General features: G+C 44.2%; 1 protein-coding gene across 1 annotated transcript in view; it reads left to right on the top strand.

Annotated features, from left to right (window-relative positions):
- Window positions 1-746: 746 nt before the first annotated feature.
- Window positions 747-17,440, top strand: part of Dipk1a (divergent protein kinase domain 1A) — an 82,426-nt gene continuing 65,732 nt past the window's right edge. The window contains exon 1 of the mRNA XM_087908753.1: window positions 747-874. Within this exon, the coding sequence (XP_087764879.1) occupies window positions 821-874 (54 nt within the window). The 5' untranslated portion in view covers window positions 747-820. The remainder of the gene's footprint in view (window positions 875-17,440) is intronic.

The raw sequence follows: 17,440 nt of genomic DNA on the forward strand, positions 1-17,440 counted from the left end.
CACGCCCTGCGTTGTGTATTCTGAACTGAGTTGCTCTGCCACGTCCCTGGAGGGCTCTTGCCCTCAGAACTGTATTCAATTCGCCCTTTATTTTTTTAACTTCTAAGTCAGGATTCTGAGGTAGAGGCAAGGAAAACTCAAAAGCTGTTTTGTAAACAATGCAAACTTAAACAGTCGAAATTGTAAAACAACGAAAAACAAAAGTTGAAGGTGTGCAAAGCGGCGAAGTGGCTGGGAAGGTCACGCAGAACTGAGCGGGAAGGAGCCCCGTCCTCCCGCAGACACTGGTGGCGGCGTCTCCGGGGCCGCGGGCGCCTCCTTTCCCTGCAGCGGGACTGTGAACGGGTCCCCTAAGTAGCAGCTCCAAGCGTCCTCAGAATTTCAGTGCCACCGGCTCTCACAGGTCCTGACAGAGTCAGGAAGGAGCGCGGACCTCAGGGCTCAGCACCTGGAGCTGCGAGCCCGGGCCCTGCAAAGGGGGCGCTGCCCCGAGCCCACGCTCCGCGCACCCCCGCGCCGCTCGCGCCCGCGCCCCTCCCCCGTGCGCGCCTCCCCTTTAAGCGCCAAGGCGCAGGCGGATTTGTGTCGGCGGAGCCGCGGCCGGGGTGAGGGCGGGGCTGCGCGCGCCGAGCCGCCCTCCTCCTCCGCCCTCCGCAGCGCCGCGCAGCCCCGGGAGCGCGCGCCGGGGGCGGGCCGTGGGCGGGCAGGCCGTGGGCGGGCGGGGAGGCCGGCGGGGCAGGGGCGGGGAGGCCGGCCGGCGGGCGGGCAGCCGCGCTCGGGTCCGCCTCCGACTGCGGCGCGGCGGGGCGATGTGAGTGCCATGGCGAGGAGTCTCTGCGCGGGGGCCTGGCTGAGGAAACCCCATTACCTCCAGGTAGGCCGGCCGCGACCCCGCCTCGCGCCCTCCTTGGTCCCGCTTCGCCCCGCGTCCCGATCCTCACCCCCGCCTTCCCCGGGCGCCGCCCCAGCTCTGCGCCCCTCAGAGTCCCGGCTCTGGTCCCTCCTCTGTGTGCTCCACCTTGGCTCGGGGGGGGGGGGGCCCTCAGCCCTGCCATCCCCGACTCCGTGTCTCGGGTAGCAAAACGTGGTGTGTCATTCCTCCATATTTCAGAGAATTGTGCGTGACCAGTTGTTATGCCAGTGGGTCCCCAAGTCCCCGCCAGCGGCTGCGCCTCGGTGCAGAGCCCCTGGGTTTGCCTTGCCCACCCCAACGCTGGTTTAAATGGGAGGGAGGGATCGGCAAGCCGGATCGAGGCGGTGGGTATTTGCGTTGGTCAACTGAAAGGGGATCGTGACTGCCGTGCGGCTCTCCAGTCAGCTCCCCGGCCGTGCGAGCGCGGTTCGCAGTCACGTCGTGTGTGCTGTTGGTGTGTTAATTTTTCATGATTTTTTTCTGTTCCGCTGCCCGCCGGCTTTAGAACCCTACTGCTGCCTTCGTGCGCTCTTTGGTCACCAGGGGGACCTAGTAGACGTCGGGAGTAGTTGATCTCAAAATCCATCACTCCAATGGAAAAACAGCTACAAATCAATGCCTCCCACATTGTCAGCACTGTTAGGTGTTTCTGCAGGACGCTGCTTACAGTAAGAGGCCTGAAGGTGTGGGAAAGGTATTTTGGGTTAGCTGGTGGTGCTTCTTACAAGTATGAAAAAAAAAAAGAGTTGAGAAGGAACCATCGCAGTCCAAGTAGATCTTACGTTTTTATTTGACATTTGCATGTATAAGTCATTACTCTGAAATGAGTGACATGCTGCAGATTGAAAAGACGATTTGACAGCTCACGGTATTAAGAACATAAGACCGAATGTTCTGTTTGCATCAGCACCGCCAGAGATAGTTGTACATTGAGTACCAGTATTAGAACCCAATTTAGAATTCCACCCTTACCAGGTGACCATTTATTGTTAAACTGTTTTGGCATATTTAAAATCTTTTAACTTAAAACTAAGTAGCTTTCAACTGAGCAGTGGTGATGCATGCCTTTAATCCCAGCACTCAGGGAGGCAGAGGCAGGTGGAATTCGAGGCTAGCCTGGTCTACAGAGTGAGTTCCAGGACAGCCAGATCTACACAGAGAAACCCTGTCTTGAAAAATCAAAATCAAAACCAAAACAAACAGAGAAACTACCTAGCTTTCTATTATTAGGGTTTTTTTTTTTTTTTTTTTTTTTAGGTTTGGTAGAGTTTTACACTTTAATTGTTTGGCTCTGAATGCTTTCCACAGATGTGAACACAAACACTCTTTGGCACTATAACACACGGATTTTCTGATGTGGTTGAGGCTATAGCTCAGAGGCACCTAGGTCCAATCCCCAGCACCATACACACACACACACACACACACACACACACACACACACACATTTTAAAAATAGTTATACCTTCCATTAATGACAGCTGACAGTGTTTCTAGCTTTCTGAATTTGTATCATTGTCAGTTATCAAATTAGGGTAAGCTTGCCAGCGGGGCTTAAATACCAGCACACTTGGGAGGCGGATCTCTGAGTTCTAGACCAGCCTAGTCTACATAGCAAATTCTAGGCTAGCTAGGGCAAGAGAGAGACAGAGACAGAGAGAGAGAGAGAGAGAGAGAGAGAGAGAGAGAGACCTTGTTTCAAAAAATTAAATTAAACTCAAGAGTTCTTTTCAAAGACAAATTCTCATGTAGCTGAGATTGGTTTAGAACTTGGCAGGTAGCCAAAGCTGACCTTGTATGTCTGATCCTCCTGCTCTGTTAGTTTGTGTGACTACAAGAGTGTAGCGGTCATAACCTGAGGGACCACCTTCCTAGCTTTTTTGTTTTGTTTTTCTTTTCCCAGAGGGTTTCTCTTTGTGTCTCTGGCTGTCTTGGAACTCCCTCTGTAGACCAAGCTGGCCTCAAACTCAGATCTGCTTGCCTCTGCCTCCCCAGACTGGGATTAAAGGTGTGTACCACCACCACTTTGTGTTTTTGATGCAGTGTCTCCATTAGAACTCTCCAGATAGGCGAGGCTGGCTGGCTGGCTGGCTGGCTGGCTAGCCGGCCAGTGAGCCTAGGGATCCTCCTGTCTCCACCTAACCAGCCCTGGGATTACCAGGGTGCAAGTGCTGGGCACCAAATTCAGTTCCCCATGTTTGAGCAGCAAGGCCTTTACAGTCTGAGCTAGCTCCACAACCTCAGTTTCTTCTCTTTTCCTCTACTTCTTCTAAATTGCACATTATCCCTAGCAGTGTATTAACTAACTAGATTTGATTTGTCATGGAGAGGGTTTATTGTGCACACTCTTCTGTTTGTTTGGTTTTTGAGACAGGGTTTCTCTGTGTAACAACTCTGTCTGTCCTGGAACTTGCTTCGTAGACAGCGCTGGCCTCTAACTCACAGAGATCCACCTGCCTCTGCCTCCCAAGTAAGTGCTGGGATTAAAGGCATGTGCCACCACTGCCCAACTGGGAAACTAATTGTTATTTTATGTTTTGAGGGAATGTCTTATTATACAAATACCTGTTTTGGGGGGAGTTCATTTTTACTTTTGTGTTCATTTGAGATAAGGCCTTGCTGTGTATCCCTGCGTGCTGACTTGGTACTTGATGTACAGGTCAGGTTGGTCTCAGACTCATGGTAGACCTGCTGCCTTAGCCTCTAAGTACTGGGATACTAGCGTGCCCTGTCACACCTGGCCAGATTCCTTATGGTAGTAACATTTCTACACATACACGTTTTAGGTTATAGTGAGGTAGTCATTCAACAGGTATAGGAGATAGTTCTCCTTTGTGATTAGGAAACAGCAAGGTGCTAGATTTATTTTAAAGAGGAAGGGAGATAAAGGGCCTGGGAAGGAGATGGAGCTTTTACAGACCAGTTTTATATACTTGGCGGTTTTGCTGTTTGTCTCAACTGGATGGGGTCAGAGATCACTTATATTCCATTTTAGGCCTCAAGGCTTCCAAGTTTTTTTTTTTTATCCGTTTTTCCGTTTTTTTTTTTTTCTAGCAATTTTTCTTTTCTTTTTTTTTGGTTTTGGAGACAGGCTGTCTATGTGTGACAACCCTGGCTGTCCTGGAACTCTCTTTGTAGACCAGGCAGGCCTCGAACTCTTTGAAATCTGCCTACCAAGTGCTGGGATTAAAGGCACGTGCCACCACATCCTGGATAGCAATTTTTTCTTTAAAATTTATTTTTCAGGGCTGGAGAGATGGCTCAGAGGTTAAGAGCACTGCCTGCTCTTCCAAAGGTCCTGAGTTCAATTCCCAGCAACCACATGGTGGCTCACAACCATCTGTAATGAGGTCTGGTGCCCTGTCTTCATGCAGACAGAATATTGTAAACATAATAAATAAATAAATATTTTAAAAAAATAAAAAAAATATTTTTCATACAATATATTTTGATCATGTTTTTCCCCTTTCCCAACCCTTCCCAGATCCTCCCCATCTCTCCATCTACCCAACTTTATGTTCCTTCTCTTTCAAAAAAAAAATTCAAAAAACAAAAAACTTGTTAAGACAAAAATGACAAAATAAAGCAAATGAAGGCATTTATTTTATTTTATATGTATAAATGTTTTTGCCTGCAGTGTATGTGCCTGGTGCCTGTGGAGGATAGAGGAAGGCGTCATAGCCGCTTGAACTGGAGTTATGGGTAGTTGTGAGCCAATATGAAGGTTCTGGGAACTAAACCTGGATCCTTTTTGCAAGATCAGTAAGTGATTTTACCTGCTGAGCCATGTCTTCAGCCCTTTCCCCATAATTTAGGAGGGGAAACTTAATCTTTTGACTTATCAAAGAGCTTCACGCACAGAATTTCCATTAGCCCTGATGTCACTGTGGTTGGTAGTTGTGGCCTCCTCTGGAAAATTAAGCATCTTGAGCTAGTTAAAAACAAAACAGTAATTAAATTTCCTCCCTTCCCCTCAAAGCTTAGTATTTTGCAATTAATGTTATAGTTTCTGCAGACTGCTAGGCTGTAACAGGAGTCTGAGTACCAGCTACTGTGTTCATATTTGCTGATACAGCCAAGAGATTCCACTGTATCCAAAGAAAAGAACTTAGGTGCTGTAATCATGTGGTGAGATGCTGTTTAGTGGTAAAGACTGGAATAGATTAGTGTTTGTTTAGAGTTGGGTGAAAATAAAGACTGACTGCTAATGGGTAGGCGTTTTTTTTTTTTTTTTAAATAAATTCGGTAGTATCTGAATTTAAAGGAGTAAATAGTTCAACAAAACAGAAAAGAAGGGTGAGAGGAAGTGGAAAGGAAAGCGATCCATTGAGCTAGCCCTGCGGACACTGGCCTCGTGTCTCCCCCGTTGCCACAGCGTTCGCCAGTGCCAGGTTTTTGGTGCCCGCAGTAGTTGCTTCCAGGGCAGCAGTGCAGGAGTACAGCCTCTCTGCGTAAGTTAGCTGATAGCGTGTACCTGAGCACACGTTTTCCAACGTCAAGGCGTCATTCTCAGAGTGAGCTGATGTATGACATCTTCTGCCACAATTTGTTGGGAAATTACCCTGGAAATAACGCTTTCTGTGTGTGCCAAGTGTTGTAGCATATTGAAGAGTTAGACTCTTGACTCTTGGTGCAGAAACTTGCTCTGTCAACCAGCTTAAATAAACCACTCTTAGTTGGTATTTCTCTTTCATTTACTGCTATAGCACGAACATCTCAGGACCTGCTGGCTGCGGTAACTCTTCATTGCACCTGCATGTGTTTTTAGCAGTGTGGATTTTACAAATTGGTATCTATTTTTGTTTGGGGTTTACTCCAATTGAGTAAACCTGTAATTTTTTTGGCTTTGGAGTAAGGACGATAGCACAGCAACCCTATACTTTGTTGGCTTTAGTTTAGAATACCTTTTTTCTTCTGTCCTTAAGCTCTGGAAGAATGGAAGTTAAGGGACTTCTGGTTGGTGGTGGCTCACACCTTTAATCCCGGCCCTCACAAGGCAGAGGCAGGCGTGGTCTACAGAGTGAGTTCCACGACATCTAGGGCTGCACAGTGAAACCCTGTCTTGAAACACCTCTCTTCCCCCCAAAAAAGGCAGTTTGGAGTAACTTAATATGCTTAGGTTATACCCATTCTCCATTCAAGTCATTCTGTTCATATTCTGGAACATAGGAAAAGATTGTGAATTCTAATGAAATTTGAAGTCTAAGATGTCTTCTCTTGAAGCTTTAGGTAGAGTTTTAAATTTTGAGGCATTGTCTCTAAAGTGACTGCCCTGGCACTTTTAGTATGTCTTCAGTCAGGGCTGTCGTGAATGAACGGAAAACATTTTTTTGTTTTGCTGACTCTTGGAGAGGTCTCCTGGAACTCCCTATATGCACCAGTGTGGTCTTGAACTTGTGGCAGTCCTCCTGCTGCTGGGATTGTAGGTGAACACCACCACAGCAGACAATGGCCTGCTCTAATTAGTGCTTATTCAACAGTTCTTTTGTTCTTTGTTTGTTTGTTTGAGACAGAATTGTATGTTGTCTGTCACTGGTCTTCTTCCCTTACTTCCCAAGTGTTGGTTTTATAAGCACATCATCTATTATATAAAATTTCTGATACCTGGAAATTCGGCTTATATTAGCACCGTTTTTCAAATGGTTTGGTTCTTTGTGTCTTAATATGGGTATTTTGGAGGATTTAGTTCAGGGAGAGTTACTGATGTATCAGTGGTAGCTGTAGCAGTATTCACAAATGCTAGAGCAAGAGTAATATTTAATATCGGTCTCCAGAAACTCTGACTTAAAGGGCACTTAGAGTAGGTAGCTCTGTATTCCCAAAAGTTGGTGGAAGGAGAAGCCCGTGCACTGACCTTTGCCTGAAATTAAATCTCTAGAACTATAATTAGCTCCAAAGTTGCGTGCACAGAGACCATCCATGATCAGTAATGCTTTAAATTCAAGTGTATGCCTGTAGCTCCAGGATTTAGGAGGCTGAGGAAGAAGATTGATAGTTGTAATATATTCTGGGCTACCTAGTGAAACACTGTCTCAAAAAATAATCAAAATGAAGCCAAAGCCAAATTTAAGCATAGGGTGGCATGTAGTCATTTGATATTACAATGCTTCTTGAGAACCTTGAAGAAATGATAAATTTTCTAGAAGATCCCATCCTTACCAACTTAAAAACTATTTTATTTTTATGTGTATTGGTGTTTTTGTCTAGTGTCTGTGGAGGCCAGAAGAGGGTGTTGGATCTCCTGGAACTAGAGTTAGGGATGGTGGTTAGCCGCTATTTGGGTGCTGAGAATTGAACGTAGGTCCTTTGGAAAAAAAACAACAAAACAGTCAATATTCTTAGCTGCTGAGCCATTTCTCCAGCCCTCACAATACTTTTTGTTTGTTTGTTTCTTTTGAGACAGTTTTCTTATCCAGCCCTTGCTGTCCTGAAACCCGCTGTGTTGTCTAGGCTGGCCTTGTACTCACAGAGACCAGCCTGCTTCTGCCTCTTGTGCTGGTATAAAGGTGTGCAGCACAACATGCAGCAACCCAAATGTTTTTAAATGTACTCTCTGTACCCTGGGTGTGTCAGATCTCAACTTTTTCATCTTGCAAAGTTGAACTGCTCCCTAGTTCCTCTGGCCCTGGACCCCACCCTCGTCCTTGGTAACCACATCCTTTTTTCTGTTTCTATTAGTTTGACGCTCTTAAAATACCTCATGTAAATAGAACCCTGCAGTATTCTTCCGTCCGTTGTCTCCCCTCCTCTCCTTTTCTCTCTTCTGTCTCTTCTCTTTTCCTCCCCATCCGTCCTTTGCTCCCTCTCTCTCCTATCTTCCCCTCGAGTCTCACTGTGACGCCCAGACTTGTCTCAAGGTCTTTGTGCTTCCACCTCCTGACTGTTAATGATAATAATTATTCTTAATTTTAAGTTCTTTTTTTGAGAGTTTCATACATGTATGCAACGAAATATGGTCACATCTACCTCCTACCCCCATTTCCTCCTCCAGCTCCTCTCATATTTTCCCAACTTTTTCTTTTTTATGACCCAATAAATTCAGTTGCTGTTGCCTGTGTGTGCATGGGGTGTGGGGGCATCCGCTGAAGCCTGGAAACCTCCCAGTGGCCACTGCTCAGAACAGAATGAGTAGCTCCTCAGTAAGAGCTGGGACCTGTAGATATGTACCCTGTCTGTGCTGGGAATGTGGTTGGCTTGCTCTTGTTCAGGGCTTGCGCGGGAACTGCAGCTGCCTGAGCTCATGAGTGCCGTGGCCTTGTCGTGTCCAGAGTCTGTGTTCCCAACGCTCCTCCCATCCTCCAGCTCTTGCATCTGAATATGAGAAAAAATGTGCCCTGCTTGGTCTTTCTTCCCCTCTAGATCCCCTCCCTTCCTCCAACCCCTTCCTCACTCTTAACCATGTTCACAGCCCACATGTGATGAATCTTCATACTATTCTTCATAGTGGTTGTATCTTTTACAATCCTGCAGCAGTGTGAAGGGTCCCAGCTTTCCCACACTCTCTTTAGGACTTGTTATTTTCTGTTCTGAGTGTTGTAGCCGTCCTAGTGGGAGTAGGTGATAGCTCATTCTGATGTTGTTTCCCTCATGACGAGAGATGTTCAGCATCTCCTGTTTGCAGACCGTTTGTGTGTCTTTTCAGAGGAGTGGTTCCTTCTTGATTGATCACTTCAGTTTGATGTTTTTCAGTGGGGTTATGTGTTACTGTAAATATATTTCTCTTTGCTAATAACAGAGTAACTATACCTCAGGACGTTCCCGAGAGAAGGATTTTGGATGTGCTTACACCTTCTGCATGAGTTAGTGCGCAGACAGAACAAGTCTGTTAATAGGTTATTAGATCTCACCGTTACTGCCACAGTTCACTCCTCACTCTGCTTTTGTTGAAAATCAGGCAGGCGGATCTCTGAGTTTGAGGCCAATCTGGTCTACAGAGTGAGTTCCAGCGTAGCCAGGGATACACAGAGAGACCCTGTCTTAGAAAACCAAAAAATGAAAAAGAAGGAAATAAAGGAAGGAAGAAAATCAGAGCTTCTTGGTCAACATGCCAGCCTACAAACCCTTGCTTAGGTCTAATTTTATTTTTATTTATATTCAAGTTTTTTCTTAACATTTATTTACTTTTATGTGCATTGGTGTTTTGCCTGCAGGTGGGTCTGCGTGAGAGTGTCAGATCTTGGCGTTACAAACAGTTGTTAGCTGTTGTGTGGGTGTTGGGATTTGAACCCAGGTCCTTTGGGAGATCACTCAATACCCTTAACCACTGAGCCATCTCTCCAGCCCTATATTTAATTATTTTTAAGACAGGGTTTCTCTATTATATAACTCTGGCTGTTCTGGAACTCACTATGTAGACCAGGCTGACCCTCTGGGATTAAAACAATGCACTACCACCAAGCCAACTATGGCGGCACATGATTTAATCCTAGCATTTGGGAAGCAGAGGCCGGTGGATCTCTTGAGTAGAAGACCAGCATAGTCTGCATAGTGAGTTCCAGGATAGTCAAGTATATGCAGAGACACCCTGTATCAAAACAAATCAAAGAAACAAACAAAAAACAATGTACATGGCTAAGAGCAATGTTTCTTAATGTCAGTGTTACTGAAATTTATACTAGCTATTTTTTGTGTGTAGGATTCTGTACTGTAGAATGTTTAGCGACATCCCTGGCTTATATCCTCTCTGCTACTGACATCATCCAGTAGTGGCTGTCAAGCATTTCTTCAGCATTGCTAAATGTCTTTGGTGGGAGAAAAATAGCAATTTTGAATACAGTTATGAGAAGAGGATTCACTGTGCTTTTCTTTTACATTTTATGTAGGTTTATACATTTAAAAGTTTTTGTTTGTTTATTATCTGGCTGTCCTGCAACTTACTCTCTAGACCAGGCTGGCCTTAAACTCAGAGATCCACCTGCCTCTGCTTCCTGAGTGATGGGATTAAAAATGTGTTCAACCAAAATTGGTTTATGCTAGTTTTTATTTTATTTTAAAGATAAATTAAGCTGAGTTTCATAATAACTTAGCTCTCCCCCCACAAGACAGGGTTTCTCTCTGTAGCCCTAGCTGTCCTGGAACTCGATTTGTAGACAAGGCTGGCCTCAAGCTCACGGAGATCTACCTGCCTCTGCCTCTTGAGTGCTGGTATTAAAGACACATGCCACCACCACACCCGGCTCATAATAACTTGGTATGTCTAGAAATGTGTGAACTGTCTAGGATTATATTAAGGGACAGAATGAGATTAAAAGAGCTTTTTCTAAAAACCAGTCTGTAGGAGGAGGGCTGCTTGTTTGACCCTGGCTGCTTAACTCTGAAATAATCACACAGAAATAGTATTAATTAAATCACTGCTTGGCCCATTAGCTCTAGCTTCTTATTGGCTATCTCTTATGTATTAATTTAACCCATATCTATTAATCTGTGTATCGCCATGTGGCTGTGGTTTACTGGCTAAAGTTCCAGCGTCTGTCTCTGGTGGAGCTACATGGCTTCTCTCTGACTCTGCCTCCTTTCTCCCAGCATTCAGTTTAGTTTTCTCCACCTAGCTAAGTTCTATCCTGCTATAGGTCCAAAGCAGTTTCTTTATTCATTAACCAGTAAAAGCAACACATAGACAGAAGGACCTCCCACACATAAAACCTGAGAAAGCCCCTGCTGGAGACAGATGCCAGAACTTCAGCCGGTAAGCCACAGCTACATGGCAATTAATAGAATTAATAGAAATGAGTTAAATTAATTTGTAAGAGTTAGCCAATAAGAGGCTAGAGCTAATGGGCCAAGTAGTGATTTAATTACAACAGTTTCTGTGTGATTATTTTGGGGCTAAGTGGCTAGAAATCAACAAGCGGTCCTCATCCTCTCCAACACCAGTCTCTCTATATTAGCTAGCTTTCTATTGCTGTGATAAAAACACCAAAACCAAGGCAGCTTTAGATGAAAGGGCTTGGGGGGCTTAAGGTTTCAGAGGGAAATAGGAGTCTATCACCATCATAGTGGGGAACATGGCAGCAGGCAGGCTTGGTGGCAGAACAGCAGAGACCTCACATATCATGGAGAGAGTAAACTCAAAATGGCAAAGTCTTCAAGCTTTCAAAGCCCACTCCCAGTGATGTAAGACCACACCACCTAAGCCTCCCCAAACAGGTCAACCTGATGCCAGGTATTCAAATGCCAGAGAATGAGGAATATCACTCAAGCCAATATCATTCAAGCCACAGATCTCATGGCCCAGGCTGCCCTTGAAGTTGTAATGCAACAGATGATGGCCTTGAACTTCTGATCCTGCCTCTACCTCTCCAGTGCTGGATTTGCATATGGTTTATGAGGTACTAGGCATTAAACCTTAGATCTCATACCTGCTAGGCAAGCATTCAACTGAGCTACATTCCCAGCCCCATGAACAATCACATTTGAAGTCTTTTATGGAATTGTATTTGCGTTTCAGTGTTCCTGTAACCAATCACCACAGATTTAGCCGCTGAAACAAAGTTCAGCTATTTGTGCCCTGATTTCAGTTCTGTAGTCACATGTCTGGGCACAGTCACTTGGCTCTTTGGCTCTTTGCTCCAGGTTTCACAAGGATGGAGTCAAGGCCTCTAGGCCTGTTCCTTTCCAAAGTTCTAAGAATAAGTTGGTTTTCAGACTCCTTTAGCATCTTGTCAGAACTTATTTCCGTGTGGTCGTGGAACCTAGGCCCCCAGTTGTCCTTGGTGGCGGCTGGGTAGTTGTTCTTTTCTTTTCCATGATTTTTTTTTCTCTTTTTCTTTTACATACCAATCCTAGAGTTTCCCTCACCCTACCCCCATCTGCTTCTCAGAGAGGGTAAGGCCTCCCCTGGGAAGACAGCTAATTCTGTCCTATCACTTTATTGAGGGAGGACCAAGGCCCTCAGACTCTCTCTCTTCCTCTCTCTCTCTCTCTCTCTTTCTCTCTCTCTCTCTCTCTCTCTCTCTCACACACACACACACACACACACACACACACACACACACACACACACACTGTGCCTAGGCTGAACAAGGTATCTCTTCATAGAGAGTGGGCTCCACAAAGTAGTTCATACACTATGGTTAGATCCTGGTCCCACTGCCAGTGGCCTCAGACAGTCTGCCCAAGCCACACCTTTGTCACCTGCATTCAGGGGACCTAGTGCAGGTTCCCCAGTTGTCAGTCTGGAGTCGTTGAGCTCCCACTATCTCGGGTCAGCTGATTCTGTGGGTTTCCCCTTATTTCATATCATCACTCCTCCCCTTCAGCTCTACTCCGATTGTACTGGGTGGTTGTTCTTATGCTCTGCAGCCATGGTTCTCTCATCTTCAAGCTCAGCAGCAGTGGTGGCACACTGTTTCGTCTGTCTTCCGCATCCCTTCCTCATCTTTTCGTCTCCCTTTTCAGTTCGCACACTCTTCTGCTGTTCTCCTCTGCTTCCAAGACTTGTATCGCCACATTACCTTCTGATTAGAAACTTCTGTAGCATGAATAATAAAAACACAGAGACAGAAATTGGGTTTCCACCGGAAAACCAGAAAAACAAAGCAGCTAAGCCACTGGAGAAGTCTTACCTCTACCGAGGCTAGATGACTGCAGACTATGCAGACTAAGACTAAGCCTTCTCTCCTCCCATTTTATATTCCCTCTAGTGCTGGGATTAAAGGTGTGAGCCACCACCACCTGGATTTGTTTCTGCACTAATCTCGCGTAATCCAGGGTGGCCTTGAGATCCTCTGCCTCCCAAATCCTGGAATTAAAGGTGTGTGACACCACTGCCTGATTTCTAGTGGCTTTCGCTTTGCCTCTAGTCTTCAGACAAGATTTATTTATCAAAATACAGATCAATATACCACTACAAAACTTCATGCATAGAGCCCTTCTGCAAGAGTTCCTAGTTAGTGTTTGATTGAATAACCAAGGAGGAGGAATCCTGGAGGACATTTTTGGAATTCTTTTCTGCGAGAGAAAGTGTGACTGAATTCTAACCATTTAAAAGAAAACATTCATTTCCCCAAATGTCTTGTTTCTTTCCCATTAGTGTTAGATTTACTGTGGTAGCAGGACTAGGGACGCAGCTCTGTGGTTGGGTGCCTGCTTGCCGTGTACAAGGTCCTGTTCCCTACAGCCTGGGGAACGGTAATACCAAAGAGATTTGAGAGGAGAGCTTTGCATTGTGCAACGCTGTTCACAGTCACTAAGTTATGCAATCAACCTAGATGCCAGTAACAGAGAAATGGATAAGAACAAATTCGCTATGTGTGCACTGATTTTGTTTTTCAGTTATAAAGAAGAACCAAGTCAGTTAGGTGTTGTGGCACAGGGCTTTAGTCCCAGCACTGGGGAGGCAGAGGCAGGAGGATCCGAGGTTAAGGCAAGCCTGACTTATAGTGTGAGTTCCAGAAGAGCATGGCCTATAGAGAGAAACATTGTTTCCAAAAACAAATTGAAGAAGAAAAGGAGGAGAAAAAGAAGAAGGAAGAGGAAAGAAAAAAAAAAAAACAAGAACTACCAAGTCATCTCGCTTGCAGAAAAATGGATGCAAGTGGAGATCCTCATGTTCAGTGAACAAAGACAATCTCAAGAAGTCAAATATTGATTTCTTTCTCTAATTTGTGGTTCCTACATCTTATATAACTGTGTAAAACCATTTGTGTATGGTCTTAAAAAGGGAAAAACTATGTTTATCAATCTAGCAATTGCTATGGAAAAAAATTCGAGTATTTATTACAAGAGGAGAAATGCAGATACCGAATTTGGAAACTCTTGTTTTTAAAGTAGTAAAGTAGTCAGCGCTCAAGTCTTTTGTGTTCATGCAAACTAAATAGCACATGAATGCATCGTAGCTTTTTGTTCTTCTGCTGACTGGCCTACTGGAGTGGCCTATCTGCCAGCTCAGAGCCATCCTCCCTACACCTTGCTTCAGCATCATCTTCCCCAAACTGGACCTGCCTTCTTCTTACTTGTTCTTCTGTGAACTCACTTTTCCCTTTCCTTTAGTGGCCTGATTCTGTGGAAAGCTTGGCCTTTTGTTCCTGCCACGTCCAGCACAGACTCGTTTGTTCCAGCAGCCTTGAGATACTTGACTTTTCCAAACATACCAGCATGCCACTTGACTCTCAAGTCTACCCTATCTTTTCCTCTTTGTTTTAATTTTTTTTAATTTTGCAGTGCTGTGGCTTGAACTCAAAGCCTGTGCACACTAGACAAGGGGTCTGTCACGCTAGACCAGGGCTCTATCACATAACACTTCCCAGTTCTGCCAGTTCCTTTTTGTCCTGTAGTGCTCTGCCTTGAGCCTTTACACCTGCTTATCTGTTTTATTCTTGCTTATCTCTAAGTCTCTTTTCAAAGAGGCAGTGACCTTTGAACACTTCCTCTCTAAGACCTTCAGGTTTTAGCTCCTCTCCTGTTTGTGCTAGGCTCTAAACAGACGAAACCAGCCCCTGAGTCTCTCAGATGATACTGAAGCACCATCAGGGATTTCTTATCTTTTATTAACGTTGTGAGCTCCTGGAGAGCTGAAATGTTGGTTTCTGCTCTTTGTCCTTAAGATCTGACTCAGAGCAGGGGCCGGGTAAATGTGGAGTAGAGTGGATCTGCTTAGATGTTTATAGAGATGCGGAGAGGGTTTGATTGGCGAGTGGAACAAGGGTGTTTTACTTCTTCATTTGCTTGTTTGAGAAAGGGTCTTGTGTGTATACTAGGCTGGCTGAAACTCTCCTGCTTCAGCCTCTTGGTGCTGGGATCACACACATGTACTCAAGATACAGAGTTTCATGGAACTGATACATTAATTCCTTACGTCAAAGAATACGTATATGGTAAGTTAAAGTACATAGCTGACCATGTAGTCCAAGCCTTAGTAGTTCCTTCCACTTGTCAGATCTGCTTTACTCTCAAAGCCTTTACCTCTCTTGTCTGGTTACTATGCCTCTAACTTCTAACTGTGTCTCTAAAGAATAGTGTATATATCCCAGGAGCTACCTAAGATGTGGTTACTGGAAGAAATTAATAAAATATATAATAAAATTTCAAGTATTTTTGTTATGATAGCTGATTTTCTGTAGTATTTTATTAATCATGGGGGGTTCCCCCCCTTTTTTTTTTTAAAAAAAAAAAAGGATGTAGCCCTAGCCTTGGTAGTCCTAGAATTTTCTATGTATATCATACTGGCCTTTAACTCACAGACTTCCACCTGGGTCCTCCGTATTCATATGAACAATGCTACTGAATTTTAACTTTTTATTATATTTTTATTCAGATATATTTGTGTGTGTATTTATGTGCGGCTGCATACATTCCGTAGCTGAGATATGGAAATCAAATTGTTGCAGGGTTTATTTTTCTCCTCTACTATATGAATTCAGAGAATCAAACTTAGGTTATCAGGCATGGTGGCAGGCACATTTACTCGTTGAACTATCTCACCAACCAAGAAACTTTTATTAAATTCAGTAAGGCACAAAAATAAAGAAATATTAAACAGATCTGAAAGGTAGCAGGGAGACTTCGAAAGAAGGGACTTGGAAGGTAACAGTGGGGAAATGATCAAAGTATGTAGATGATCAAAGATACATAATACAAATTATGTATCTACCTGAAATTGTGAAAAAATAGTATGGAAAATAGGTGGTATTATATTTTTACGGGATGTTACTTTTCCATGAGATAAAACCTCCCTCATAAACCTGAGACCCATAGACTAAAGCTTGTAGTAGTCTTCTGAGGTAATGGACCTTAGGGGTTACCTCTGTCACTAAGCCCATTATTATGATTTTTTTTCCTTCCTGGAGAACCTCACATATCTGCCACTAAGAAAGAAAATGTGGCATTTGCAAATTCCCTAGATTTGGTTGCTTTTCAACATTTCTGTTAAAGAATAATGATTTAAAACTAAGGACACGTTTTGTTTGAGAGCATCACAGCCCTTCTTCCCTGAGGTTTCTTATTGCATGATTTCCTGGTTACACTCAGCTGTATGTGCAAACATTTTTTTTCCTTTTATCTGCCCTTAACTTCAAGTGAACTGGGCTAGTTGATGAACATCAAACCATTTGAATTATGAAAATGACTCTCACCTCCAGAGAGAGTGCATCCAAAGGGAGAACTGGGTGTCAGTTGATATTGTATATATTTTTAAAAGGCAAAGCAAATGGTCCTAGCATACTGCAGTTTATGTCTTGAGACCCAACATAATCAACATTTGTCCTGGCCTAAAATTAAAGACATCTCCAATTTTAGAATTCCCTAAAATGTGATTCTATAAATACTACTCGGTGCAGACCTAGTTCGTATGCTGAGATTGCGATTCTTCTCTCTAGGGTTGGGGTGATGACCCTTGGGCTCCCAAGCTTCCAACATAAATAGCAACTGCATACTCTTCTCTGATCTACCATGAATTCTTCATAACCAGGGCACTGGCTGTACTGCCATAATGTCTGTTTCCTTTGGGCATGGCATGGGGTTTGGTTTTCGTACTTTTTTAAACGAACAAAAAACAAGGCTTTACTTTGTAGTTCAGGCTGGCCTGGAACTGATGAATGTAGGCCAGGCTGGTCTCGGACTGGTGACAGTCCTGCCTCAGCCTCCAAAGTGCCAAGATTAAAGGAGATATCAGCATATCTGACTTCTTTCCTTAGAAAAAAATCCCTTAGAAACAAATAAATTAATTAATTTAAAAAAAAGAAACAAATCCGTTGCCCCATGCTGCAGGCTGCACCCTGGTTGCTGCCTAGCTCTGTCCTCTTTCAGTGAACTCAGTAAGTACAAATTTTTTTTCTAGGTGTTTTCTAGTTGCCTTGATCCATCCTTCCTTCCTTCCTTCCTTCCTTCCTTCCTTCCTTCCTTCCTTCCTTCTTTCCTCCCTTCATTCCTTCCTTTCCTCCTTCCTTCCTTTGCCTTTGTCGTAGTGCTATTTTCTTTTCTGTACTCTGGTTATATTTTATGTTTGGAATCCCCTCTTTTTAAAATTAGAACCAGTACCCCTCCTTTCTCCAAACCACATGGCTTTTCAGTGCTCACAACACACCATCTTCCTGGGATCCCCTCCCCTTTCTGGATTCGACTCACTGTGTTTAGGATCCTGAGTTTTCCTGTCCTGGTTTATGCTGTCATCTTGCTGGGACACATCCTGAAATAAGTTCTTTAGGAAGGGTGTGAGGGAAGTGAGCCTTTTGAGCGCTTTCATGCCTAAAACTGAGTTTGTTATATTCCAGTTCCTATGTGTTATTGAGCTGGGTGCAGAATTGGGAGCTAAAAGTACTTTTTTTTTTCTGAAAATTTGAAATCATGGCTCCTTATCTACTAATACCCCTGTTGTCAAGGAGCTAGTTTGAGTCTCAGTCCTTTGCACGTGACCCCTTTTTCTTTTATATCGCTGTTTTTAAATTCCCTGAGGAAAGGGGGTTAGTTGTATTGGCACTAACTGTGCCCTTTGGATAGTCATTTTATTGCATTGTGTTTTTTGGAGATAGGGTCTTGCCATGTAACTTTGGCTGGCCTGGAACCCACTGGTTGACCAACTTCTGTGAGTTC

The sequence above is a fragment of the Myodes glareolus genome, chromosome 8 (genome assembly GCF_982192425.1).
Source record: "Myodes glareolus chromosome 8, mMyoGla1.1, whole genome shotgun sequence".
Classification (NCBI taxonomy): Eukaryota; Metazoa; Chordata; class Mammalia; order Rodentia; family Cricetidae; genus Myodes; species Myodes glareolus.